The following is a 26,928-nucleotide window of genomic DNA, read 5'->3' on the forward strand; positions in this document are numbered from 1 at the left end:
GATATTTTATTTGTACTTTCATTGTTTCTAGACCAGAGTTACACAGTCAGCTTAAAAAATGGTAACAACTCCATCTAGTATAACCAATAGAAAAATATATATTTATCCAGGAAAAATCATCTAAATAACACAAAAGCACAAGGTCCAAATATATGAAAACAAAAAGGTTGGGAGCCGCTGTGCTATAGGTGGAGTAACTGAACCCCGAGCTGTGGGGACCCCCAAAATCTAGAGGACACCGCCTATAGAGAACCCCATTACTGAAGATCCCTATCTCTGGAGGACCCCCTCTCTGAAATACCCTGTTGCTGGAGGACCCCCCCCCCTCTAGAGAACCTCATTACTGAAGATCCCTATCTCTGGAGGACCCCCTCTCCAAAAAAATACCCTGTTCTTGAACCCTCCCCCCTCATCTGGAGAACCCTTCTCTGGAGAACCCCCTCTCTAAAGGGCCACTTTTCAAGAGAACCCTTCTCTGGAGGACTCCCTCTCTAAAGGACTCCCTCTCCAGAGGGCCCCATCTCTGGAGAACCCTTATCTGGAAAACTTTCTCTCTGGAGAACCCCCTCTCTAGAGGACCCCATCTCTGGAGAACCCCTTCTCTGGAAAAACTTCCTCTCTGGAGAACCCCCTTTCTAAAGGACCACCTTTCTGGAGAACCCTTCTCTGGAGGACTCCCTCTTTAAAGGACCCTCTCTCTGGAGAACTTCCTCTCTGGAGAACCCCCTTTCTAGAGGACCCCATCTCTGGAGAACACCTTCCCTAATGGACCCCCTCTCTGGGGAAATTCCTCTCTGGAGAATTTCCTATCTGGAGAACCCCTTCTCTGGAGAACCCCCTCTCTGAAGGACCCCCTCTCTGGAGAACTTTCTCTAAAGGACTCCCTCTCTAAAGGACACCCTCTCTGGAGAACTTCCTCGATGGAGAACCTCCTCTCTATAGTACCCCATCTCTGGAGAACTTCCTCGCTGGAGAACCTCCTCTCTATAGTACCCCATCTCTGGAGAACTTCCTCTCTGGAGATCCCCGTCACTGGAGAACCCCCTCTCTAAAGGACCCCCTCTCTGGAGGACCAAATCTCTGGAGTTTTCCTTCTCTAATGGACCCCATCTCTAGGGAAATTCCTCTCTGGAGAACCTCCTCTCTAGAGGACCCCATCTCGGGAGAACTTCCTCTCTGGAGAACCCCTTCTCTGGAGAACCCCCTCTGGAAAACCCTTCTCTGGAGGATTTCCTTTTTAAAGGACTCACTCTCTGGAGAACTGCCTCTCTAGAGGACCCCATCTCTGGAGAACCCCCTCTCTAAAGGACCCCCTCTTTGGAGAACCCCCTCTCCGAAGGACCCTCTCATCTGGAATACCCCTTCTCTGGAGAACCCCCTTTCTAAAGGACCACCTTTCTAGAGAACCCTTCTCTGGAGGACTCCCTCTTTAAAGGACTCTCTCTATGGAGAACCTCCTCTCTGGAGAACCCCATCTCTGGAGATCCTCCTTTCTAGAGGACCCCATCACTGGAGAACACCTTCCCTAATGGACCCCCTCTCTGGGGAAATTCCTCTCTGGAGAACTTCCTATCTGGAGAACCCCCTCTCTGGAGAACCTTCTCTAGAGGTTTCCCTCTCTGAAGGACCCCATCTCTGGAGAACTTCCTCTCTGGAGATCCCCGTCACTGGAGAACCCCCTCTCTAAAGGACCCCCTCTCTGGAGGACCAAATCTCTGGAGATCTCCTTCTCTAATGGACCCCCCTCTCTGGGGAAATTCCTCTCTGGAGAACCCCCTCTCTAGAGGACCCCATCTCTGCAGAACCCTTCTCTGGAAAAACTTCCTCTCTGGAGAACCCCCTTTCTAAAGGACCACCTTTCTGGAGAACCCTTCTTTGGAGGACTCCCTCTTTAAAGGACCCTCTCTCTGGAGAACCTCCTCTCTGGAGAACCCCATCTCTGGAGATCCCCCTTTCTAAAGGACCCCATCTCTGGAGAACACCTTCCCTAATGGACCCCCTCTCTGGGGAAAGTCCTCTCTGGAGAACTTCCTATCTGGAGAACCCCTTCTATGGAGAACCCCCAATCTGGAGAACCTTCTCTAGAGGACTCCCTCTCTAAAGGACACCCTCTCTGGAGAACTTCCTCGCTGAAGAACCTCCTCTCTAGAGGACCCCATCTCTGGAGAACTTCCTCTCTGGAGATCCCTGTCACTGGAGAACCCCCTCTCCAAAGGACCCCCCTCTCTGGAGGAGCAAATCTCTGGAGATCTCCTTCTCTAATGGACCCCCTCTCTGGGGAAATTCCTCTCTGGAGAACCTCCTCTCTAGAGGACCCCATCTCGGGAGAACTTCCTCTCTGGAGAACCCCTTCTCTGGAGAACCCCCTCTGGAAAACCCTTCTCTGGAGGATTTCCTCTTTAAAGGACTCACTCTCTGGAGAACTGCCTCTCTAGAGGACCCCATCTCTGGAGAACCCCCTCTCTAAAGGACCCCCTCTTTGGAGAACCCCCTCTCTGAAGGACCCTCTCATCTGGAATACCCCTTCTCTGGAGGAACCCCTCTCTAGAGGACCCCCTCTCTGGAGAACCTTTCTCTCTAGAGGACCCCATCTCTGGAGAACTTTCCCTCTGGAGAACCCCTTCTCTAAAGGACCCCCTCTCCAGGGGACTCTTCTCTGGAGGACTACCTCTTTAAAGGACCCCCTTTTGGGAGAACCCCCTCTTTAAAAGACTCCCTCTCTGGAGAGCCCTTCTCTAAAGGATCCTCTCTCCGGAGAACCTGTTCTCTGGAGGACCCCCTCTCTAAATAACCCCCTCTGGAGAACCCATTCTCTGGAGGACCCCCTCTCTACATAACCCGCTCTCTGGTGAACTCCTTCTCTAGAGGACCCTGTCTCTCTGAAGAACTCTTTGGAAAATTCCCTTTCTGGAAAACCACCTCTCTGAAGGACTTTGCCTTTATAGAACCCATCTCTGGACGTCTGGAGTATTCTATCTCCAGATAACCCCCACCCCTTCTCTAGAGAACCTTCTCTCTTGAGAACAATCTCTGGAGACTCCATCTCTGGAGAACCCCATTTCTCAGATAACTCCTCTGGAGGACCCCCTGCCTCTGGAGATTCCACGCCTGTGGAGAGAGCGGCTCTGACAATCTGCCAATGGAAATAATCTCATGGTGTGTTTGTCAGCTAGAAGAAGATCCAATCGTCTAATATTGTGCAGATAATTGTGTTTATATGAAAGTTGATTTATTCTGCATAAGGTGGAAGCAACATCTCAGAGAGAAAGAATTCCATAAATACAACATTGAAATGTGTATGACAAACCCAAAAATTTTCTTGTTTTTGAATGAAATAGAGAAAACATGTCCAGTAATTCTTTACTCTCTGTGTCCCCTTAGGGAGATTCGCCTTTACTTCCTGTCCTGAAATAAAACAGGAAGTGAGGGAAATCCCCACCTAGACAACTGTCACTGGAACAGGTGTCTCCATTGGAAGATTTCATCTTACTTCCTGTTCTGGTGACAACTGTAACGTTTTGGATTTTCCATCATTTCTATGACACCAGGACAGATAGAGAGGATGAATCTGCCTAGCGGGAAAACAATTAGGTATAAACAATTGACAGAAGGTCTCACCCCTTTTCACTCCATCCAAAACCTAAAAGGGGTTTGTGTTATAGATACACTTTAAATAGCAATGATCCAGTGGAGATCCCTCCAGGTTATGATCTGTAATAACTTCAATTCCAGCTTTGGAGTCTATGCTACCTCTCAATTCCCCTCAAAGGAATATACAATTAGAAATATGAGAAAATACAAACTGAATATAGAGTGGATTGGAATGCATGCTGGACATTTCCAGGGACAGATTGCTTTGACTGGCTCTGGATGGGCGGTACAGTTCTGGGACTCACTCTCCCCTCCTCCTTGGAGGGTACAAAGTGCCAGTTCTGCCCTTTTACCCAGTCCCAGGCAATCTCTCCTGCATCAGTCAAAACAATCTTCTTTACTGAATCTCATGGGCTCCATTGCCTGGATTATCCTCTTGTGTCCCCTCATCCTGGGGCCCCTGGTGGCAGGTAGAGTACACCTTTATAATACTCGCCTCAGAGTAGCTGCCAACTGTCCCAATTTCCATGGACTTCCCTTGGGGTTCCGACGTGTCTTTATTATGCACATTTCCAATCACCCAATGGGTCCTCAGCTTCCTGTGGGGTTCTTATAAATTATATCTCACACCATTTTCTTCTATCAAGGATTTTCCAAATTAATTGTAAGTTTCTAAGTTTCTTTTCACATAACGGGACTATAGATCAGCTCGTCATAAATCACCCACCTGGAAAAATGCTGTAAGTTACCAGCAGGTACTGGAGGTGTCTTCAAGGCTGTTTACAGGTGTGGGTTTCCAATTGGCTGTCCTGGTTGGTCAGAAAAGTTTGGGGTGTTGAGATTTTTTTTTATGTTAGAAGAAGGAGGGTGGTCACTGCCCACTGATCTGTATGGAAATGGATCTGGTCTGGTAGGGGGAAGACTCTATTGGGCTGTTGGTGACTTTCTCTGGTCGGAGGTGAGCCCTTTTTCCCCCATTAGCACCGCCATGTGCAGAGGCAGAGTTCAGTGTTGGAGTTTCTGCTCTCTCTTTTCAATTCTTTATCTGATTAACTCCATATTCCTGAACAGAATCACAGACAGGCAGACGAAGGTCACCCAGGTGCAGAAGGACTGCAAATCCCTGTAGTGTGTCCCACTTTGTATCTATTGCTGCCATTCATGATCTTTTTCCATGACAACTGTAAAGTTAATAATAGACATTTATGATCCACCGTGTCACTCACCCAGCTGATCTGAGCCATGAACTGTAATAAAAGTCCATTCCCACCATAAGCGGTTTACAGAAATCATTTCGCCTTTTGTGCTGTCTTTTTTATATTTGCATTTATTACGCGGCTGAGGAGAGGGCTGCCAGCAAATCTTAATAGCCATTCACATCACTACAAATAGAACACAGAATATTTCTCAACGTGAAACTTGGGATGGGCAAAACACCCCCCTGTTCGGTTCGCACCAGAACATCTTGAACAGGGGAAAAGTTCTAGCGAACATGCAAACTCTATAAAGTCTTTGGGATACTAACATAAAAAAATCGAAAGTCCTCATTTTAAAGGCTTATATGCAAGTTATTGCCATAAAAAGTGTATGGGGACCCGGGTACTGCCCTGGGGTACATGTATCAATGCAAAAATGTTTTTTAAAATATTGTTTTTAAAGGAGAAGTGATTTTAATAATGCTTAAAGTGAAACAATAAAAATGAAAAATTCCTTTAACTATCGTGCCTGGGGGGTCCCCTTAATGTGCCTGTAAAGTGGCGCATCTGTATGATGTGTGGAGCCTGCTGCAGCAATACTGACATTTCTAAAGGAAAAAAATGTAATGTAAACTTGCTCACGGCTGTAATGTATTGTTGGCTCCTGTCAATACAGATAAAAAAATGTAAAAAAACTACGTAGGGTCCCCCCCAGTCCATACCAGGTCCTTTGGGGACCCCACGCCATAATTTAAAAAAACAAAAAACCTTGTGGGGTCCCCCCAAAAACATACCAAACCCTTATTTAAGCATGCAGCCTGCAGGTCAGGAAAGGGGGGGGGGGGGGGACGAGCGAGCGGCCAGCCCCTCCTGAACCATACCAGGCTACATGCTCTCAACATGGGGGGGTGGATGCTTTGTAGCAGGGGGGCTCTGCCCAGCCCAACCCCAAAGCACCTTGTCCCTGTGTTGATAGGGACAAGGGCCTCTTCCTGACAGCCCTGGGCTGTGTGATTGTCAGGTTCTGCGGGTGCGGGGCTTATCGGAATCTGGAAGCCCCCTTTAACAAGGGGGCCTCCAGATCCCTCTCCCCCTTATGTGAATGGGTATTGGGTACATCGATATATCACATCATACCCGCCCGTGCCCTTTCACCAAAAAAGTAAAAACCACAGGAAACAGTTTTTGACAAGTCCTTTATTAAAAAGAAAAAAAATAGTGTCCCTCGATGGTAAAGGGGTCTTCCATATTCCAATAAGCCCCCCACCTGCAGACCCCCACAACCACCACAACCACAGACCAGGGTTGTCGGGAAGAGGCCCTTGTCCCCATCAACATAAGGACAAGGTGCTTCGGGCCAAACCACCTTTCCATGTTGAGGGCAAGAGGCCTGGTATAGTTCAGGGGGTGGGCCACTTACTCGTTCCTCCCCCCCTTTCCTGGCCTGCCAGGCTGCATGCTCGCATAAGGGTCTGGTATGGTATGGTACGCCGTTTTTTTATTTTTTATTTTGGCATGGGGTTTCCCCTCAAAATCTATACCCGACCCAAAGGGCCTGGTATAGATTTTGAGGGGGACCCCACAAATTTTTTTTTTTTAATTCTGTCATAGGGTTCCCCTTAACCACTTAAAACTTAAATACAGGTCACTTTCACCCCCTTCCTGCCCTGACCAGCTTTCAGTGCTCATTGGTGTCTATGGGAAATCTTGGACAGCTTGGTATGGCACTGCTCACGAACCATAAGTGACAGGGACTCCAAACTTGTGGAGCACCGAGAGGGGACCCAGGACTACAACATATCCATACATTTTAAAAGTAAGGTATGCCTGTACACTACACTGACCGCACTAAACTGTCTGAACAAATTATCCACTAACTACCTGCCTAATGTCCACTGTCACACACTATACACGGCTGCTGTGTAAGCAGCAGCCTTATATAGCATGGGGCGTGGACTTTGCCCCTGAGCCATGATTGGCTAAAGACACTCTGCCTTTGGCCAGTCATGGCTCTCACAGTACATTGTGCTGTGATTGGCCAATGCATACAGGTCAGGTGCATGCTTTGACCAATCATCAGCAATCAATGCACTGCAAGAGCGCAGTGCATTGTGGGGCACTCGTCGGCGGGCGAACTTCCCGACGAGCGCCCCATTTGTTCATGTGTTCAGCGAACACATTAACAGCTGATGTTCAAGTCAAACTTCTGTTCAATTTGAACACAGAGACCATCCCTATGTGAAACCATTCACCGCAGATAAGTGATCACACGCCTATAAAATGAATCAAAAGTCAAAACTTTTTCCTATTTTTTGATGGAGTGGGAAAGGTTAGAACCTTTGTCTGTTTTTTTTTTTTTTCTTTTGTTCTCTGTGCCCCACTGGGGAGATTTTCCTCTGGGTCTGATGGTAACTATAGGGACAGTTGGAAAGATTGCATATTGGGTCTGATGATATGGGGACAGTTGGAAAGATCCCATGTTGGGTCTGATGGTGTGGGGCAGTTGGAAAGATCGCATGTTGGATCTAATGGTGTGGGGCAGTTGGAAAGATCGCATGTTGGATCTAATGGTGTGGGACAGTTGGAAACATCGCATGTTGGGTCTGATGGTACAGGGATAGTTGGAAAGATCACACATTGGGTCCGATGGTATGGAAACAGCTGGAAAGATTGCATGTTGGGTCTGATGGTATGGAAACAGTTGGAAAGATTGTTCGTTGGGTCTGATGGTATGGGAACAGTTGTAAAGATCGCATGTTGGGTCTGATGGTACAGGGATAGTTGGAAAGCTCGCATGCTAGGTTTCATGGTACAGGGACAGTTGGAAACATCGCATGTTGGGTCTGATGGTATGGGGATAGTTGGAAAGATCGCATGTTGGGTCTGATGGTACGGAGATAGTTGGAAAGCTCGCATGTTGGGTCTGATGGTATGGGATAGTTGGAAAGATCGCACGTTGGGTCTGATGGTACGCGAACAGTTGGAAGGATCGCATGTTGGGTCTGATGGTATGGAAACAGTTGAAAAGATTGCATGTTGGGTCTGATGGTATGGGAACAGTTGGAAAGATTGCATGTTGGGTCTGATGGTACGGGGATTGTTGTAAAGCTTGCATGTTGGGTCTGATGTTACAGGGGCAGTTGGAAAGATCGCATGTTGGGTCTAATAGTGAGGAACAGTTGGAAAGATCCCATGTTGGGTCTGATGGTATGAGAACAGTTGGAAAGATTGCATGGTATGAGGTCTGGAATGATCTTTTCTTCTGCTGGTTTCAGGAGAGGATGCCGGGACCCCCTTAGTAAACACACAGTATGGGAAGCTGCGTGGGATAACTGTCACAGTGAAAGAAACGGACAGACTTGTGTACGCATTCTATGGCATCCCCTTCGCCAAACCACCAGTTGGGCCTCTGAGATTTGCAGCGCCACAACCACCCGAACCCTGGACAGCAGTGAGAACGGCAGCAGAATACCCCCCTATGTGAGTAGTCATGTGATGGGTGTATATGGGTTCTATACTGGGTAAATGAGTTTGTTAACCTTTTCATGTCCTGAGCAGACAGGACACAGATGGGCAATTACTGCCTGTGTGATCATTGTTCATCTTTCCAGGTGCGTCCAGAATCCCCGCAGACTGCATGACATGCTGAAGTCCTTTGGTGGCACTTCAATGACACTGCCTTTGTCAGAGGATTGCCTCTACCTGAATGTATTCACCCCAGCAAACAGGGAGAAGAACTATAAGTTACCGGTGAGAAGATTAGACAGATGTTGTAATTCATGATGAGGAAACATGTTGTATGAAGTGCATAGGGGGGTGCAGTTCATTATCCAGCCTTCAGGGATCCCCATGTGCAGTGTATAGGTGGTGCAGTTCCTTATCTACCCTGCAGGGGCCCCTGTTTGCAGTGTATAGATGGTACAATTCTCTATCCAGTGTGCAGGGGCCCCTATTTGCAGTATATAGATGGTACAATTCTCTATCTGGTGTGCAGGGGTCTCTGTATGCAGTTTAAAGGTGCTGCAGCTCCCTATCAAGCCTGCAGGTGTCCCTGTGTGCATTGTATAGGGAATGCAGCTCTCTATCCAGCTTGCAGGGGTCCCCTTGTGCAGTAAATAGATGGTACAGTTCCCTATCCAGCCTACAGGAGTCTCTGTGTGCAGTTTATATGGGTGCAGTTCCCGAACCCAACCTGCAGGCTTCCAAGTGGGTAATGTATAGGTGGTGCAGTTCCCTATTCAACCTGCAGGAGTTCCTGTGTATAGTGTATTGGACGTGGTAGGAGGGGTCGGCAGGGTGCTGTCCCTAAAATGGAAATTTAAATTTTAATACTTATATATTTACCTCATATGTTCTTAGGGACAAAACAATCACTCAAGGGACCACCTCTAATATTCAGGACAGATTGTATGTGTGCATAGCTCCCAACTGTCCCTGATTTGGAACATTGTCCCTCTGTCCCTCTTTCCTCCTCATTTGCCCCTCATTTTGGTCTGATCTATATAGTTGTATATAAAATGCACTTTTTATCTTTCAAAGAGTGTTTCCCTGTGCTAAACTTTTAATCAAAATTCAAAATTGCTACATTTGTAAATCTCAAAAGCCAATATAAAGGAATAGTAGTGGTAAGAAAAAAAAAAAACCCTTATGGGTTTAACTGAACTTTTCTTATTTTTAATTCTGCCTAAATACTTTTGCTAATAGGTCTCCCTCGTTCCCATCTCATAAAGTTGGGAGGTATGTGTGTGCAACTGTCGGCTGCCTGTCATGTAGGGGATTCCCTACAGCATCCCCTGCAGGATGGGAGGGGTATTGCATAAAACATATAAATGCTTCACCCACCACTAACAGGAAGCAGATTGGCAGATTTCTTGTCCTGGTGGTTTGTGGCGCTCGGTGTGATATCATCCTTCTCTGTTGGCAGGTCATGGTGTTCATCCATGGTGGAGGATTACGCATGGGGGGGACGATCATGTTCGAAGGTTCTGCGCTGACCGCCTATGAGAACGTGGTCGTGGTGTCCATACAGTACAGACTCGGCCTCCTGGGCTTTCTCAGGTAAGGGCAGAGCTGTGTGTTTTCCAATAATAATATAATGTAACATCGAGGGATGCAACAATGTCCTATTTATAACTGCAGGAAATTTTATGAAACTTGATTTCACAGCAAAATGAGCGGTCTTGTGTTCACTGAGATTTTACTAAATGAGTCTATCTAGCCTGCAGGGGTCCCTGTGTGCAGTGTATAGGTGGTGCAGTTCCCTATCCAGCCTGCAGTGGTCTTTTTGGCAGTATATACTATATATGGGTGCAGTTCCCTATCCAACCTGCAGGGGTCCCAGTCTGCAGTGTTATGTATAGGTGGTGCAGTTCTATATGGCACTGCAAGGCGAAATTAGTAAAACAGAAGCAAAAATTGGAATCTAGGAGTGATAAGCAAGAATAACTCTTATAATTTTCCCTGTTGCCTAAAAATAAAGGTCATGTGACTTTCGACTATTTACCCAACAATTGGTCTATTTATTAAAGTATAACTAAAGGCAAAACCTTTTTAAGGTTTGTCTTCAGACGATGGCAAAAAATGAATAAAACAATTTTTCAGGTTTTTTTCCTTTTATTTTTTGTATATTTCACACCTATAGGACATGGTACAATTTTTAACACACAGTATATGTAGCATATGCAACATATATTATAACATAAAATATTATTTGTTATAAAACATCTACTAACAATAAAATACAGAAAAAATTAATGAGAAAACAAAAATTTTAAAAAATAAAATGATGTGCTGTCATGTTTCATCCTTCCAGCTATTGGGATGTTAAAACATCAAAAGAAACATTATACATAAAAACGAAAACGTTTACAACACAAAAAGAAAACTTAAAACTATTTAAAGCCCTGAAAATCATTAACAAGTTCCTAGAATGATCTTAACAATTGTAACAATCTGTCTGTTCCATCAATGATACAATGTAATATTTCTTTTGATTGGTCACATCTCCACTTGTAGCTGCACTTTTTCGGTCTATTTTCGTGTAATTGTTTTTTAAAGTTGGTCTTTAGAACTATGGGAAAAAAAATGAATAAAACAATTTTTTTGGTTTTATTCCTTTTATCAGTTGTATATTTCACACACGTAGGACATGTTACATTTTATAACATACTGTATATGTAACATATATTATAACAAAATATTATTTATAAAACATCTAATAACAATAAAATACAGAAAAGAAAATGAAAGAGAAAACAAAAATAAAAGAAAAATAAATTAAAATAATGTGCTGTCACTTTACATCTTTCCAGTTCCTATTGGGATGTTTTCTAAAATAAAACCCTTAAACAGTGTTCCCCAACCCCCGGGCCGCGGATCGGTACCGGTCCGTGGATCAAACGGTACCGGGCCGACCGAGGAACTTTAAATGGATTCACTGTGGTGGCCGAGGCGCAGAGCATTGCGCCCCCCCCCCGAGCCCGCCCATTGTGTGACAATAGCAAATGAAATTTCGCTATTGTCACACTCATCCTCCTCCTGGCCAATCAGAGAACGGGTCCTCCCGCTTCCTGATTGGCCGAAAGGCAAACCCCACGCGATTGGCCGAGGAGGAGGCGCCCCGCGGGAGGACTGAGGAGACGCGGGAAGCTGGGGACTGAACTGAAGAGAAGTGAGGTAAGTGCACGGACGGGTCTGGGGGGGGGGGGGGGGAATGCTGGCGCTCTGCATTGAAAGGTGGCACGCTGGCATCTCTACATTGATAGGGGGCAATGCTGTGGCACTCTGCATTTATTGGGGGCATTGCTGTGGCACTCTGCATTTATTGGGGGCAATGCTGTGGCACTCTGCATTTATTGGGGGCATTGCTGTGGCACTCTGCATTTATTGGGGGCATTGCTGTGACACTCTGCATTTATTGGGGGCAATGCTGTGGCACTCTGCATTTATTGGGGGCATTGCTGTGACACTCTGCATTTATTGGGGGCAATGCTGTGGCACTCTGCATTTATTGGGGGCATTGCTGTGGCACTCTGCATTGATTGAGGGCAATGCTGTGGGCACTCTGCATTGATTGGGGGCAATGCTGTGGGCACTCTGCATTGATTGGGGGCAATGCTGTGGGCACTCTGCATTGATTGGGAGCAATGATGTGGGCACTCTGCATTGATTGGGGGCAATGCTGTGGGCACTCTGCATTGATTGGGGGCAATGCTGTGGGCACTCTGCATTGACGTCCCCCCCCCCCCAGCGGCCCACAGAAAAATTATCAAATGTTGACCGATCCGCGGCGATAAAAAGGTTGGGGAGCACTGCCCTAAAACATCAAATTAATAATTAAAAGCTTTAAAAGCGAATTAAAGCCCTTAAAACATGAACACGTTCCCAGAACGATCTTAACAATTATAACAATCTGTCAGATCTGTCTGTTCCATCAATGATATAATGTAACGTTTCTATCGATCGGTGACACCTCTACTCATAGCCGCACTTTTCTGTTGGAACAGATCACACAATTTTTTATCAACAATTCACAATTTTTCCATCTTTAAATTTTTGTATTTTTTTTTAATGACCATAAAATTTCTGGTGAAACAATATAAAGAGCAGCTAAACACGCATCGATCTCTATCGTCTATTTTTCTGTCTCCAGCACCGAGGACAGACAAGCCGCTGGGAATTACGGCTTCCTGGACCAGGTGGCGGCTCTACGCTGGGTTCAGGACAACATTGAAGATTTTGGAGGTGACCCCAACTTGGTGACCATATTTGGGGAATCAGCGGGCTCAATCAGTGTTTCTGCTCTAGTAAGTTCCTCCAGATCTTATCTGAGGTGTCAGAGGGCAGTGAGGGGCCAAGTTGGATCTTGCTGTAGGGTTGGGACAGGGGGACCCCCTGTCTTGGATCATGTGATACTGGAAGTAAAAGAAAACTGCCTGCAGCCAATAAACCTATATGGGAGCTGGTATTTAGGAATCATATAAGAAGCTTATCATTAGTCTCCTTAGCATGGGGTGGACATTGTGGAGATGCTGTACTTGAGATATGAACTCAGAATGAACAGGCTGCATATATTCTAGAGAAGTTTTCTGCTGTATTCTGTATGGCCATCAATGCCCACTGCAGACTTCTCCTTCTCTACTGGTTACTGTTAAACAATGACATGAGGTTGCAAGGCTAGCCACATGTGAGCCTAGTGACTAAGTAGCTGTGGATTAGTGAATAAAGTGGATCTGTTAGTTACGTGGACATAAATAAACTCCTGATATGTCAGCATTGCAGAGACGTCCAGTGAGCGATTCTGATGACTAACTGAAGTGTATTTCCTGTGATGCCACCAGGTGTTGTCACCCCTCGCCAGAGGTCTGTTCCACCGAGCCATTGCCGAGAGCGGAGTCGCCATCGTACCATTTGTTATGACATGCAAATCTAAAGACCTGAGTGTTCTCCAGACTGTGAGTCTCATCGTAGATCCCACTACCCCAAATCCACCAATCACAGAGCAGAAGCCAGTCCAGGCCGAAATAATACTTCTGTTCAAATGATGGCAGCGCTCTGGTGTCAGGAATGCTTCAAATGAAAGGGATATCATACAGTATGTCGACCACTGCCAAAATTTGAGTGTGAGCTCCTCTGGTGAAGAGACTAATGTGACTGGCTCAGTGTTCTCTGTACAGCACTGCGGTATATGTCAGAGCTATATAAATGCATAATAATAATAGTTTGTGACTGTGGGCATGCATTAGAGTGTGAGCTCCTCTGGTGCAGAGACTGATATGACTGGCTCAGTATTCTCTGTACAGCACTGGGGTATATGTCAGAGCTATATAAATGTATAATAATAATAGTGTGTGACTGTGGGGGGGGGGGCAGAGTGTAAGCTCCTTTGGCGCACAGACTGATGTGAGTGGCTGTGTCCTCTGTATTAGGCCCCTTTCATACTAGCGGACCGATTAGGTCCACCTATTCATTTTTCAGGCTGACCCAATCGGACCACCTATTGTTCTCTATTGGGCGGTGGACGTCAGCTTTCACCCGCCAGCCTCTGATCCGGTCCGCTCAAAACAGATAGATGGGGATCCATCCTGACCCCAAATCCAAAGTCAGGCCATGTGATTATAGATGACAACAGTGAAATGGGACCCAGCGCGGAGCTGAGGCCTGCACACGCTCGATGGCCAGACTGGGGTGACCACTGGATATGGGGGTCCAGTCTGTCGCCCAGCCCGGCATAATTGCTTGAAGATCTCACAGGAAACACGTTCCGGAGAAAAAAAGACTAGCTAAAAAAAATTTACATTAAAAAAAGTACTCCCATGCCAGGACCAAAGATCCCAGCAAGGAACTAGGTCCTTACTCCTGACTAGGCAGATTAAAACTGACATCCTATGCAGGAAGAGAGAGGGTGTACCCCTAGAGACTGCCCATAGGCAAAGCCAGAAATTCTTTCTACCTAGTGTCCTACTCCTGTAGGGGGCGGTATTACCCTGCTGATATGCATCTGAGGACTGCGTCCATCAATGAACGATAGAGAATTATATTTATTTTACAAACATGTAGGTAGAAAGACAAGTTTGGAGAGCAATTCAGTCGCATTACATTCTGTTGGTTTATAAACAATTGCTCTATCTGGCTAAGGACTTGTATTACAATGTATATGTTTTACAAAGGGTGGGACCTATCTATTTAAATCTTTTGAAGTCCCATTTGAGTCTTTGGTGACATTCTTTGATATGCAGATGGCCATTCACATAGGCTTGTCACTTCCAATAGTTTGGCTCCTTGGAGGAACAGGTCTTCAAAAGCCTAGATAGCAATCTATACAGCTGGAGGTGTAAATGGCTTTTGAACACAACAGCTGTTATACAATATGACTTCTAACATATACATCCAATATATCTGCTTAATCATAAATAAATGTTTGATAAATAAAATGGCTGTTCCCTTTTCCCCACTCAAACTCATGTTAAAAATAATGTCCTGCAATTCTGCAAAAAGCATAAAAAAACGCATTGGTGTGAATGGAGCCTTAAAGTCTGTTCCTGACCAGCAGGACACTGGTGGGTTCTGACAACAGGAAGCTGTCATAATTTGTGGTATTATTACCGCTGCTAAATGTTTTACTTTCCACTGCAGCTGAAGATTTGCTTGGCACACTCACTCTGTACAAAGTACAGAGGTCTCCCCCATTCATGTCCTCTTCTCCAATGTTCTTATGGCTATGTTCTCCTAGGATTGAATGTTACATTTGCCCGGCGAGTAGAAACTGACAATACACACATATCACAAATATTACAGGTATTGTTTGTAACTTTCACACAAATCTTGAGACATTCGTAAAGCAAACTTTTTTGGTTCTCTTGCAGACGATTGCTCATGCTTCAGCCTGTGATCCGTCCTCGCTGGTGGAATGTTTGAGGAAGAAATCAGAAGAAGAACTTAAAGCCATTACTACATCTCTGGTTGGTAACATGAGACTCCCACCCTGCATTGTCCACATCTAATTACAAAACATTAATGTCGGGACACCGCACTGACCTCTAGTGGACGTGGCAGTAACTCTACAAGTCTGCGTGAAAACATTCTCTACGTGTCCATAGTTTGCAACGTTTGTAAAAAAGTTCCAGGGGCACCTTCTTTTTTGCTGTGTGCCGACAAAGCCATTGTGGGTGGAAAATGTACTTTAGCTAGTTCAGCGCTTTGGATGTATGTAGTACATCCAAAGAGTCAATGGTGAAGCACAAGCTGTTGGCTGCTGAAGCCATCAGCTTGTGCTGGTTTTTCTCAGCTGGCTTACGGCTGGATAGTGAAAGTGATCTGGTGGCTGTATAGCTTCACTGTACAGGTGGCATGAAATCCTCATCACTGTACCCCTCTACATGGTTCTTTCCAAGGCTTTCTGGCTCTTACCAGGAGTCTTGAACCAAATTCCTCTGCTTTAGGAGAGTGGGAGGAAACCGAGGAACCTAGATCCTAGATTTCTTCTCCACTGAATGAAACCAGAAGCAATGAGGATTTTCTCACTTTGGCTCCATTCACAAGGATGCTGTTAGAAATCACAGGGCCCTGTACAGTGTACCTGACAGCCCTCCTTTGTAACAGATCAACCGGCACCCCGACTGGGCACCTCCGGTGATGGATGCTCCTAGTGCTTCCCAAGGGCTCCAAGCACTCCACCAGACACCGTAACCACTTCAGACCCCACGAACCGCCGCAGCTTGGTTAGGGTCTCGCTGTCTCCTACCCACCCTGGACCTACGATAATGCTCCAGGTTCCCGTGGGTGAACCTCTCTTTCCCCAGAGAGTACAGCAGGAATAGGAACAAGCTCTTACACAAGCTCTTATAAGATCTTAGTCATTATCCAAGGGAGTATGAAGGACATAGCAATCCCTTGTAACATATTCCCCCAATGAGAGACAGGACTCTAGAATAAGGGTAAAGTATATCTCAAACTTTAATGGTACAGCTGCTCTTTTATACAGTTTTTCCCCCACAAGGTTACCGCCTAGGTGGACCTTGTTGAGAACACACCCTTACATTCACAATCCAATGAAAACAGAGTTTTACACTTCCATACAGTGTACACAAAGATATAACCTGTGGGACAATCCCCCCTCCCCTTAGCAGCTAATCCACATACACATATACATCCCATAATAAGTTTATCTTAAGGCAGACAGAACAAGAGAGGTCATTAACATTTAACAATGAGACAGGCACAATCCACATTCCATTTCAATACACAAACAATAGGGAAGTCTGCCAATGACAGTCTGTGTGTCTCTCTCACAGACAAGCACACGGAATACTCATTAACTAGGAGTCAGACTTAATGGCAATGGTCTATAACAGTCTAAGTCTAAAGTGTGAAGTGGGAATAAATCTTCATATTTCTATATGAAGATATTGCTGGCATATATTACTGTCCCATCTGAAGCAATACAAACCATTAATTATCTGTCTTTCATTCCCAGTGACGGCGAACACCGTCACACCCCTCCTAATTTTTTTTTTTTTACATTCTTTTAGCAGCCTTGTTGGGGGGGCTTTGGTGAAATACCAGGGGTCTAAACAGACCCCTGATGTCTCACATTTGAGACAGAAAGGGACTAAGGACAGAGATTTCCCAGTCAATTTCTCTGCAGCCCTAGTGAATGAATGGGAAGTGCTTTGAGGCTCCCTGTTCATGCACACACCGAAGCATAGTAAACACAATTTACTATGCTTCAATGATGAAAGGACACAGTGAGTGATCGCTGCCAACAACTCACTGTATTCATTCAGGAAACGAAGGAGCTGGTAAATAGGACATATTTACCACACACCCCCACTCTCCATACTGAAACATCCCCCTGTGTGCCTTCAGCAAGTCCTGGTGGGAGAGGAGAGGATGGAAGGTAGCAATGCTGCAGGGAAGGGGGGGACACACAGGAAGGCCCGGACAGCAGGGGGGGTCCCAATACATTTGACAATATAGTGCATGTAAACCCCATTTGCACCACATGTGTGAGGTATCACCGTGAACATCAGAATGAGAGCAATAATGCTCATGCCAGAACTCATGGTTAATTCTAAAATGATGAACTTTAAAGGCTTTTAAAACTTTGCCTATGGAGATTTTTGGGTGCTCAGTGTTGGGACAAGGAGAGGCCAAAGTACTCAGTGAGGGTAATTGGTGCTCAATGGGAGACAGGGGAGGAGGTACATTAGTTTGGAGTGGGGGGAGAGGGGAGGAATTGGTGCTCAATACTACCTGGCTACCTGATACTATCTGGAATCTGGCAGAGGACAATCACTAAACCACTTTTATGTCAGGTTTGTGCACGGTCCACTCATAACTGGTAATGCTGGAACTGGTCTTCAGCTTATGTGTGGTCAGATGAGGTCAGTGTTATCAGAATTGGATGGACATTACCGGTCCCAGAACACAATGGCCATTTTTATTACCTTAGGTGGGGAGATCATCTCTGAGTCCTGTCTGGCCCATGCTGCCCACTGGGAGGAAGATACAGAATGTGGACTTTATGAGTCTTCTCTCCCTGCAGGGTCATGTGATATTCCCAGGGAGTGTGGATGGACAATTCCTTCCTCAGTGTGCGGAGGAGATTTTGTTGCGGAAGGACGTCGCCCCGGTCCCCTTTATGACGGGTGTTAATAATCATGAATTCAGCTGGTCGCTGACCAAGGTGAGAGTCCATGTGTGTCAGGTCTGATCTGTCAGATATTGGAAGCAAAGAACTGTATTCAGAGAACAGAATGGGTCTGTAATGCCCATTGGTATATTAGTTATATTCATACTGACAGCCGGTGCCGGTGTTCTGTCAGAAAACCGTTACCTATCAGATTCTGCAACTGGAAGTGATGTACGGACTAGAACAACTTACTGCGCATGCGCCATGTGTTCCAACATGGCTGCTGTGCGTTCCAATAGGTTTCCTAATGTGACAGAACACGAAGCAGAGGCGGACATCTTCTTACACTCACACACATTTTTAATTTATTTTAGCAGTAAACTCACCTTATATACTGAAATAGTCTATTTCACTATATAATTAGTTTGTCGCTGAGCAGTGCAGGGTGTAGCAAGATGGCCGTCGCCACCTTCTACCTGCAGGTTTCTGGCTATACTTACTAGAATACAATAATAATACAAATGTAATACTGTGATTTACTATATAATGGGAGTTTACTGCGAAAATTAATGTAAAATTCAGGACTTGCGTGGGTGTAAGAAGATGTCTGCCTCTGCTTCGTGTTCTGTCACATTAGGAAACCTATTGGAACGTATAGAGGTCATGTTGGAATGCATGGCGCATGCGCAGTAAGTTGTTCTGGTCCCTACGTCACTTCCGGTAGCAGAATCTGACAGAACACCAGGACAAGATCATCTAGTGGCCAGGGAGAAGATGACAAACTGCGCCCCTCACTATGTGTGAGCATCACGTCTCAGTAAAAAAACCTCCCTTCCCCCCAAAAAAAATCCAGCACTAATCTGCATGCTTACCCACCTAAGCATAAATTCCCCTCTACAAGCCATAGTTCTCCCCAAACAAAAACGCCCCCCCCCCCCCAATTAGCCTTCAGATCCCCTGAATTCCCATATCCTAATGCAAATACCTCCCCCCCCCAATAAAGATCACACCTCCCTGCACAATCAAAAAATGCCTTCTCCTTGCATAACCCCTTCAATCCCCCTTCTTAGCACAAATCAACCCCCCTCCTAGTTTTTATTACCCTCATATTCTGCTGCCAGGAGAGGAGCAGTCTAGGGAGGAGACCAGGGGCCCTGTATCAACTCCTGTATTCCAACAGGATGGCAGAGCGGGGGGGGGGGGGGAAGCACAGCTGGCACCTCCTCCCGGCTCTCTCCCCCTCTCTGCTGCTGTCACTACTCCTGTATGGAGCAGCTGCCTCTTGTCATGGCCCTGCTGACAGCACGTGTGACACACATAGAGGATACTCTTGACTTCACAATAAAGTCAGAAACAATGGGAGGGGCAACAGGTGGAGCTTAAGTGTGACTAACCCAGTAGAGGTCCCCATGCTGGCAGCAGACCATTAACGTGATACTAAACACATTATTTAATTTACATTATCCCTTCTATTTCTGTATATGGATGATGGCACTGAAAATATTTTATTTACAAAAAATAAATCTCAGCACCTTTTTTCCTTATCGATATGCAGCTGTCACATGACCCAGCTCTCTTCCAGGCTGTCTGCAGGGAAACAGTGGCAGGAGGTGTTCTAAATTACAAAAACAAAAAATGCCTTTGGGATACAGAGAGGAGCTTCTATTCCTCTGCTCCTGGTCACGTGTTCTAAATTACAAAAACAAAAAACGCATTTGGGATACAGAGTAAAAAAAAAAAATAATATAATTTATATGTTTCTTAGAATAAGGAGGTGAATCCTCCATCAATCTACATGTAATATCCTGCCCCCATTGTGCTTAGCTGGTTAGTAGTCATAGAGGAGGAGGAAGGAGGTGGGCTTTCATTTACCACTGTGTAATGACACCCACATGTGTCACTCTATAGTCACATGGGCTGCTCAGATGTGATAGGGAAGAAATGCACAGCATAGAAACTCACTAAAAACTGAGCATCTGCAGAGCTGCCAACACTGCTCTGCAAAATTCCCAAAGGCAGTGGGGACATGGACAGAAGGGGGAGAAAGAGAGCAGCAGGATCAACCAGGCATTTGCAGAATACAAACTCTCATAGTGACGCCCCTTCCAGCCTGTTTCTTAGAATAAGAGGGAGGTGAAGCCTCCATCAATCTACATGTAATATCTAGCCCCCATTGTGTTTAGCTGGTTAGTGGGCATGGAGGAGGAGGGAGGGAATGGGCTATCATTTATCTCTGTGTATACACCCACATGTGTGACTCAATATTCACATGGACAGTTCAGATGTGATAGGGAGGAAATACTCAGCATAGAAACTCACTAAAAACTGAGCATCTGCAGAGCTGCCAACACTGCTCTGCAAAATCCCCAACGGCATTGGGGACATGGACAGAAGGGGGAGATAGAGAACAGCAGGATCAACCAGGTTTTTTGCAGATTACAGAATCTCATAGTGACGCACCTCCAGCCTGTTTCTTAGAATAAGAGGGAGGTGAAGCCTACATCAATCTACACGTAATATCTAGCCCCCATTGTGTTTAACTGGTTAGTGGGCATGGAGGAGGAGGGAGTGGGCTATCATTTATCTCTGTGTATACACCCACATAGTCACATGGGCTATTCAAATGTGATAGAGAGGAAATATGCAGCATAGAAGCTCACTAAAAACTGAGCTGTCACCACTGCTCTGCAAAATCCCCAACTGCAGTGGGGACATGGACAGAAGGGGGATGAAAGAGAGTCGCAGGATCAACCAGGTTTTTTGCAGAATGCAGAATCTCATAGTGACTGAGTGAGTATGAACAACATATAATACACCATTTATTGATAGTTTTTTTGTGGGTTTAGTGACATTTTAAATGTCAAGAACTGGCAATATGAAACAGTTATTCATGTACCCCAGACTCACTATGCTGTAAGCTTTCTGACTGTAGAAGGAAATGAGCCGAATGATGGGCAATGTCCTGCTTCTGTACATATCAGACAACATCTATCCATTACACGTAATGCCGCCTACAACAGACACTTTCCCTGCTACTTTTTGGATTCACCAGGAAATATGTTCCTGTCTGATGTCCTGTATGAGACATTTCTATTAATATCTACACTGATAGATGATAACTGAAATAAAGTTCTGCTTCTGGGAGGAAGTATTTTGCTTGCGCACAGCTGGCTTCCTGTTTCTGTCAGCTGACTCTGCTGCGTTCTCCTTGTTAGGTGATGAATATTAGCAGCTTACAGGACGGGATGGATATGAGATACGTCCGCTGGGCGATGAAGAACATTCCCTTCCTGGTAAGAGGCGTTCCGTGTCTTGTGCGTTCACGCGAATTTGTTACCTACCTGTCCGATTATAAAAAGTTTTGTGTTTTGCAGGAAGTGCGCTCAGACGTCCTCCCTCTGGTTATGGACGAGTACTTCGGCGACACAGAAGATCCCCTTTAAATCAGAGACAGTTTCCTGGATTTGTGTAGTGATTTGGTGTTCACCATACCGGCCCTGCGCACTGCCGACCACCACCGCGGTACACATCCCCCTCTGGCTACAATTTATCATTACACCCAGAAAATACACAGAGGACCCCCATCCACTCATTGGATACTTTGTTTCTATTATCCACTTTAAGACCGGAAGGATTTGCCCCCTTAATGACCAGGCCACTTAACTTGGCACTGCATGATTTTAACTGACAATTGCGCTGTCATGCGACGCTGTACCCAAACAAAATTTACGTCCTTTTTTTCCCACAAATAGAGCTTTCTTTTCGTGGCATTTGGTCACCTGTGCAATTTTTATTTTTTGCGCTATAAGCAAAAAAAGAGTGACAATTATGAAAAAAACCCAATATTTTTCACATTTTGCTATACGACATTCCCACAAAAATTTAAAAATCTACATTTTTTTTAACATTTTAGGCCAATTTGTTTTCTGCTACATATTTTTGGTGAAAAAAAAAAAACAATTGCAATAAGCGTATTTTAATTGGTTTGCGCAAAAGTTATTGCGTCTACTAACTACGGAAAAGATTTATGTCATTTTTTTCTTTTTACTAGTAATGGCGGTGAGCTGAGATTTTTTGTGGGACTGCGACATTGCGGCGGACAGATCGGACCCCTGACTGACATTTTTGACACTTTTGGAGGTACTAGTGACATTACTACAGTAATTAGTGCTAAAAATATGCACTGTTACTGTAATAATGACACTGGCAGGGAAGGGGTTAACATTGTGGGTGATCAAGGGGTTAAATGTGAGCCCAGGGGAGTGATTCTAACTGTAGGGGGGCGTGGCTTCTGAAATGCCCATAGAGACATGTGATCCTATGTAGAAAGATCACATGGGCTCTATGATCATTCCAGGGAGAAGAACGGTCAGGGCCATCTTACTGAATGGGCATGCTGGGCAGTTGCCCGGGGGCCCCACTTGCCCGGGGGCCCCATCTGCCCAGCGACCCAGCCAAGCATTAGTCATCCCAATTCCCGTGTGCATCCCAACGCCGAGCTTAGCAGGTGGCAAGCGCCTTTCGGCCCTGCCCTGCTGTCAGGCCACTTGGGCCGTGGAGGGGGAGCCCACAACTGCAGGAATGCCTGTCTGCCTCCATGGGAACAGGCACACACAGGACAGTCAAGTCCAACTCCCGTTGGTGTGTGTGTTCACTGGGTGATTGTGTAGGCAGGGCCCCAGTGCACTGCTTTGCCCGGGGCCATTTAATGCTCTTAAGATGGCACTGAGAACGGTCAACTGTGTTTACAACAGCTGGGAACGATCGCGGGTGTCAGGCGGCAATCGGAGCCGCCTATCCGATGCATCGGTGCACGCTCGCCCCTTGGTTGCCTCCAAGCAACCACCGTAGCCCTATGTCAGTTTGCCTGGGAGAGCCACGCTGCCGCAGTAAATAGGCGGCGTGTGGTCGGCAACCGGTTAATATTATCCGCCTTTTATAAATTCCATATCCGCAGCCCTGCAGAACGCCATCGTGATGTGGGAGGGGCTTAATATAAAACGTCAATCTCCCCACTAGAGGGGGGGGGGGCTATTTATAAATATTTTCACCTGGGATTTACAATGGAATCCAATTATAAACTGGTGTGAATCTTGGGTGAAAACATTTATAAATAGCCCTCTTGGTGCATAAAATTATGTTTTATATTTAGCTCCTCCCATATCACGCTACATTCTGGAGGACTGCAAATACAGAATCATAAATGGAATACACTTATAAAAGAATATCACTAAGAGAAACAAAGTATCCAACAAGCTGATGGGAACTTCCATGTTATTATACTATATTGTCAAAAGTATTGGGACGCCTGCCTTTACATGCACATGAACTTTAATGGCATCCCAGTCTTAGTCCGTAGGGTTCAATATTGAGTTGGCCCACCCTTTGCAGCTATAACAGCTTCAACTCTTCTGGGAAGGCTGTCCACAAGGTTTAGGGGTGTGTCTATGGGAATGTTTGACCACCAGAAATGCATTTGTGAGGTCAGGCACTGATGTTGGAGAGAATGCCTGGCTCACAGTCTCCACTCTAATTCATTCCAAAGGTGTTCTATCAGGTTGAGGTCAGGACTCTGTGTAGGTCACTCAAGTTCCTCCACCCCAAACTCACTCATCCGTCTTTATGGACCTTGCTTTGTGCACTGATCCAAATCATTTGGTGGAGGGGGGATTATGGTGTGGGGTTGTTTTTCATGGTTTGGGCTTGGCCCCTTAGTTCCAGTGAAGGAAACTCTTAGCGCCGGTTCACACTACGGCGATCCGACTTAGGGGGCGACCTGAGAAGTCGACTTCGGCACGACTTGCACGGACTTCATAAAATGAATGTCTATGCAAGTCGCTCCAGGTCGCCCCGAAGTAGTACAGGAACCTTTTTCTAAGTCGGAGCGACTTGTGTCGCTCCTATTAAAACCGGTCCTGTACTACACTATGGGACGCGACGGTGCACGACGTGTCAGGCTGACCAAGTCGCCTGACAAGTCGTACCAGTGTGAATGGACACTTAAGGCATCAGCATAAAGACATTTTGGACATTTTCATGCTCCCAACTTTGTGGGAACAGTTTGGGGATGGCCCCTTCCTGTTCCAACATGACTGCGCACCAGTGCACAAAGCAAGGTCCATAAAGACATGGATGAGCGAGTTTGGGGCGGAGGAACTTGACTGGCCTGCACACAGTCCTGACCTCAACCTGATAGAACACCTTTGGGATGAATTAGAGCAGAGACTGCGAGCCAGGCCTTCTCTCCAACATCAGTACCTGACCTCACAAAATACGCTTCTGGAAGAATGGTCAAACATTCCCATAGACACACTCCTAAACCTTGTGGACAGCCTTCCCAGAAGAGTTGAAGCTGTTATAGCTGCAAAGGGTGGGCCAACTCAATATTGAACCCTACAGACTAAGACTGGGATACCATTAAAGTTCATGTGCGTGTAAAGGCAGGTGTCCCAATACTTTTGTTAATATAAAGTATATCTAGTTGTCTCCTGAGGCTGCAGTGAACTGCGCTGTGCATGAAATGTGGAAAAGTGGGCGGAGCTATAAAGAGAAGATGAAGGAGGTACTACACTATCTACAGGCCTGGAAAAGCTTGCTAAATTCTGAATTCTGGAGGCAGCAAAAGTCCTGTAATCGCCCACAGACCTGTAATCTGTCCATTTACCCCACAGACTCCGGACAGCCCGTCTACTTCTATGAATTCCAGCACCGGCCCTCACACTTCAAAGGGTTAAAGCCGGACTTTGTGAAGGCGGACCATGCTGATGAGGTGTTCTTTGTGGTGGGCGGTCCCTTTCTGAAGGACGGCCTCCCATTTTCAGGTAAGATATTGGCATCTGCTTCAAGTCTTCTGCTGGATCTTTGGGTGAATGGAATGCAGAGGGGAGATCCCTCTAGTATAGTTCCTGGCTACCATCTTTGGAGTCTCACTCCTTTTGCTGCACTCTACATGGTACAAAATGCTTTCTGCTTTAACTCTCTATCTGTAACTGAATTCTATGTTGGTGTTTATTGAACGATTTTGCTTTTTTTTTTTCCTGAAAGGTCCGGAAACAGAGGAAGAGAAATCACTCAGTAAAACCATCATGAAATATTGGGCGAATTTTGCTCGTCATGGGTAAGAACAAGAATTGAAAACTATGTTCTGCTGGTTGGCTGTCTGATCCGGGGAGAACTCTTATCCCTATTCCAAGGGAAACAAGATTGCTGCCAGGTGTGTAACTACAGGGGTTACAGGGGTTGCAATTGCAACCAGGCCCCATGCTCCAGCGGGCCCGTGCGGCTCCCCTGTACACCTGGATAGGAGGGGCAGTGGGGGCAGCATGTAGAGAAATCACTGCCCTTTTTCCTCCTGTAGCTGCAGGAGGAAAATGGAGGAGATTGGTCCATCTGTATGCTGCCCCCGCCACTCCTCCTATCCAGTTCACTTGTGTTCTGCTGTCTCTGGGCCCCTGTGTGCTCCCCTAGCCCCCCCCCCTCCCCACTGTGCTCCCTCCCGTCTCCTGCCGGCTGCTGCAGGGGATGTGTCACAATAGAGAACCAGGAAGGGGTCGGTAAATATGTAATTTACCAGCTCCTTCCTTTTCTGAATGGACAGAGTCATAGTCTGTGACGTTGTAAAAAAAAAAAAATAAAATGATAAAAAATACAATTGAAATACCAAAAAATAAAAACTACTGACACCAGTGGGTGAACTTCCAGGATCGCAAAGGTCACACTTCTAACCGGGCCCTGGCATTCCACCACCGTGGGGAGGACCCAAGATGGCAGGAAGGGGGCCCACTGCAGAACTTGTGAAAGGGTCCCGCTGCAGCACCGTAATAAAGGGCCCCAGGATCAGTGGGAAGAGCCCCAGGCTTGAAGGGAAGGGCCCCGGCCAGGGGTCCAGGGGGCCCTTCACATAGTTACCAACATTTGAAAAAAATTCCAGGGACACTTTGCAGCACAGCTATCAATTACTTACCACACCCACTTCCCTGAAGCTCCACCCACTCTACATAATTAATCTCTGCCTACTTTACGGTCTACTCAAAAAAGAGAAAATTACAGGAAATTGAGAAGATAATTTCAAACTTGAGGCCAAAGTAGCAGAGTTGGAATAATTCTCCCATTCAGCTGCACTACTTCTGCCTAAAGTTTAAAGTTCTCATCCCAATTCCCTGCAATTCTGAAGTGTCAAATGTGCTCAGGTGTGACCATACAAAAAATGGAATATGTAAATATAAATAAAAAGCAAAGTGTAAATTAGTACATTGCCGGGACAATGTAAATTACCCGGGACAGGCTCCTATTTGCTGGGTCTGTCCCGGCAAAAATGGGACAGTTGGCAAGTATGCCTTCAGGGTCCATTCACACTAGCGCGACTTGTCAGGTGACCAAGTCGCCTGACAAGTCGCGGTCAGTCGCTCGCCATTGATTAGCACAGGATCTGTTCTAATAGGAGCGACATAAGTCACTCCGACTTAGAAAAAGGGTCCTGTACTACTTTGGGGCGACCTGGAGGCGACTTGCATTGACTTCAATTATATGAAGTCCGTGCAAGTGCACCGCGACTTCACAGGTCGCCCCTGGAAATCGGATCGCGCCAGTCTGAATGGGCTCTCATGTTTTTTTGCACCTGAAGGTTCGAGTTACGCCTCTGATTGCTGCAGTCTCCTGGCTGTGTCCAGCCTGTGTGAGAAAGACAGCAAAGCATACCTCTCTCTCTCTTTTCTCCATACTCCTCTTCCTACCTGTCTCCTTTCTAACACAGTCTCATCCCCCCTACAGTGACCCCAATGGCCCTGGACTCACCCACTGGCCGAAGTACACTCAGAATAAAGATTATCTCCAAATCAATTTGCAGCAACATGCAGCAAGAAAATACAGAGCGCAGAAGTTTGAATTCTGGACGGAGACTCTTCCCAGAAAACTCAGGAATCAGTCAGATGGGAAAGCAGAGCTGTAGATCCTGTATACAGCTCAGGAAATAAAAGGAGATGTGTTAATGAAATCAGAAAAAAAATATCA

The 26,928-nt window shown here is 46.0% G+C and overlaps 1 protein-coding gene across 1 annotated transcript; it reads left to right on the top strand.

Moving 5' to 3' along the window:
- Positions 1-3,937: 3,937 nt before the first annotated feature.
- On the top strand, positions 3,938-26,928 carry LOC309565298 (cocaine esterase-like). The gene is made up of 13 exons (XM_082270200.1): positions 3,938-4,061; positions 8,063-8,267; positions 8,399-8,537; positions 9,712-9,845; positions 12,439-12,592; positions 13,127-13,240; positions 15,152-15,247; positions 17,833-17,973; positions 21,135-21,212; positions 21,294-21,441; positions 24,591-24,740; positions 24,964-25,036; positions 26,689-26,928. Exons 1-10 carry the CDS (start codon positions 4,001-4,003, stop codon positions 21,360-21,362), a joined length of 1,191 nt encoding a protein of 396 aa, XP_082126326.1. The 5' UTR covers positions 3,938-4,000; the 3' UTR covers positions 21,363-21,441; positions 24,591-24,740; positions 24,964-25,036; positions 26,689-26,928.

This window comes from Pelophylax lessonae (assembly GCF_965119305.1).
Source record: "Pelophylax lessonae genome assembly, chromosome: 10".
NCBI classification, from domain to species: domain Eukaryota; kingdom Metazoa; phylum Chordata; class Amphibia; order Anura; family Ranidae; genus Pelophylax; species Pelophylax lessonae.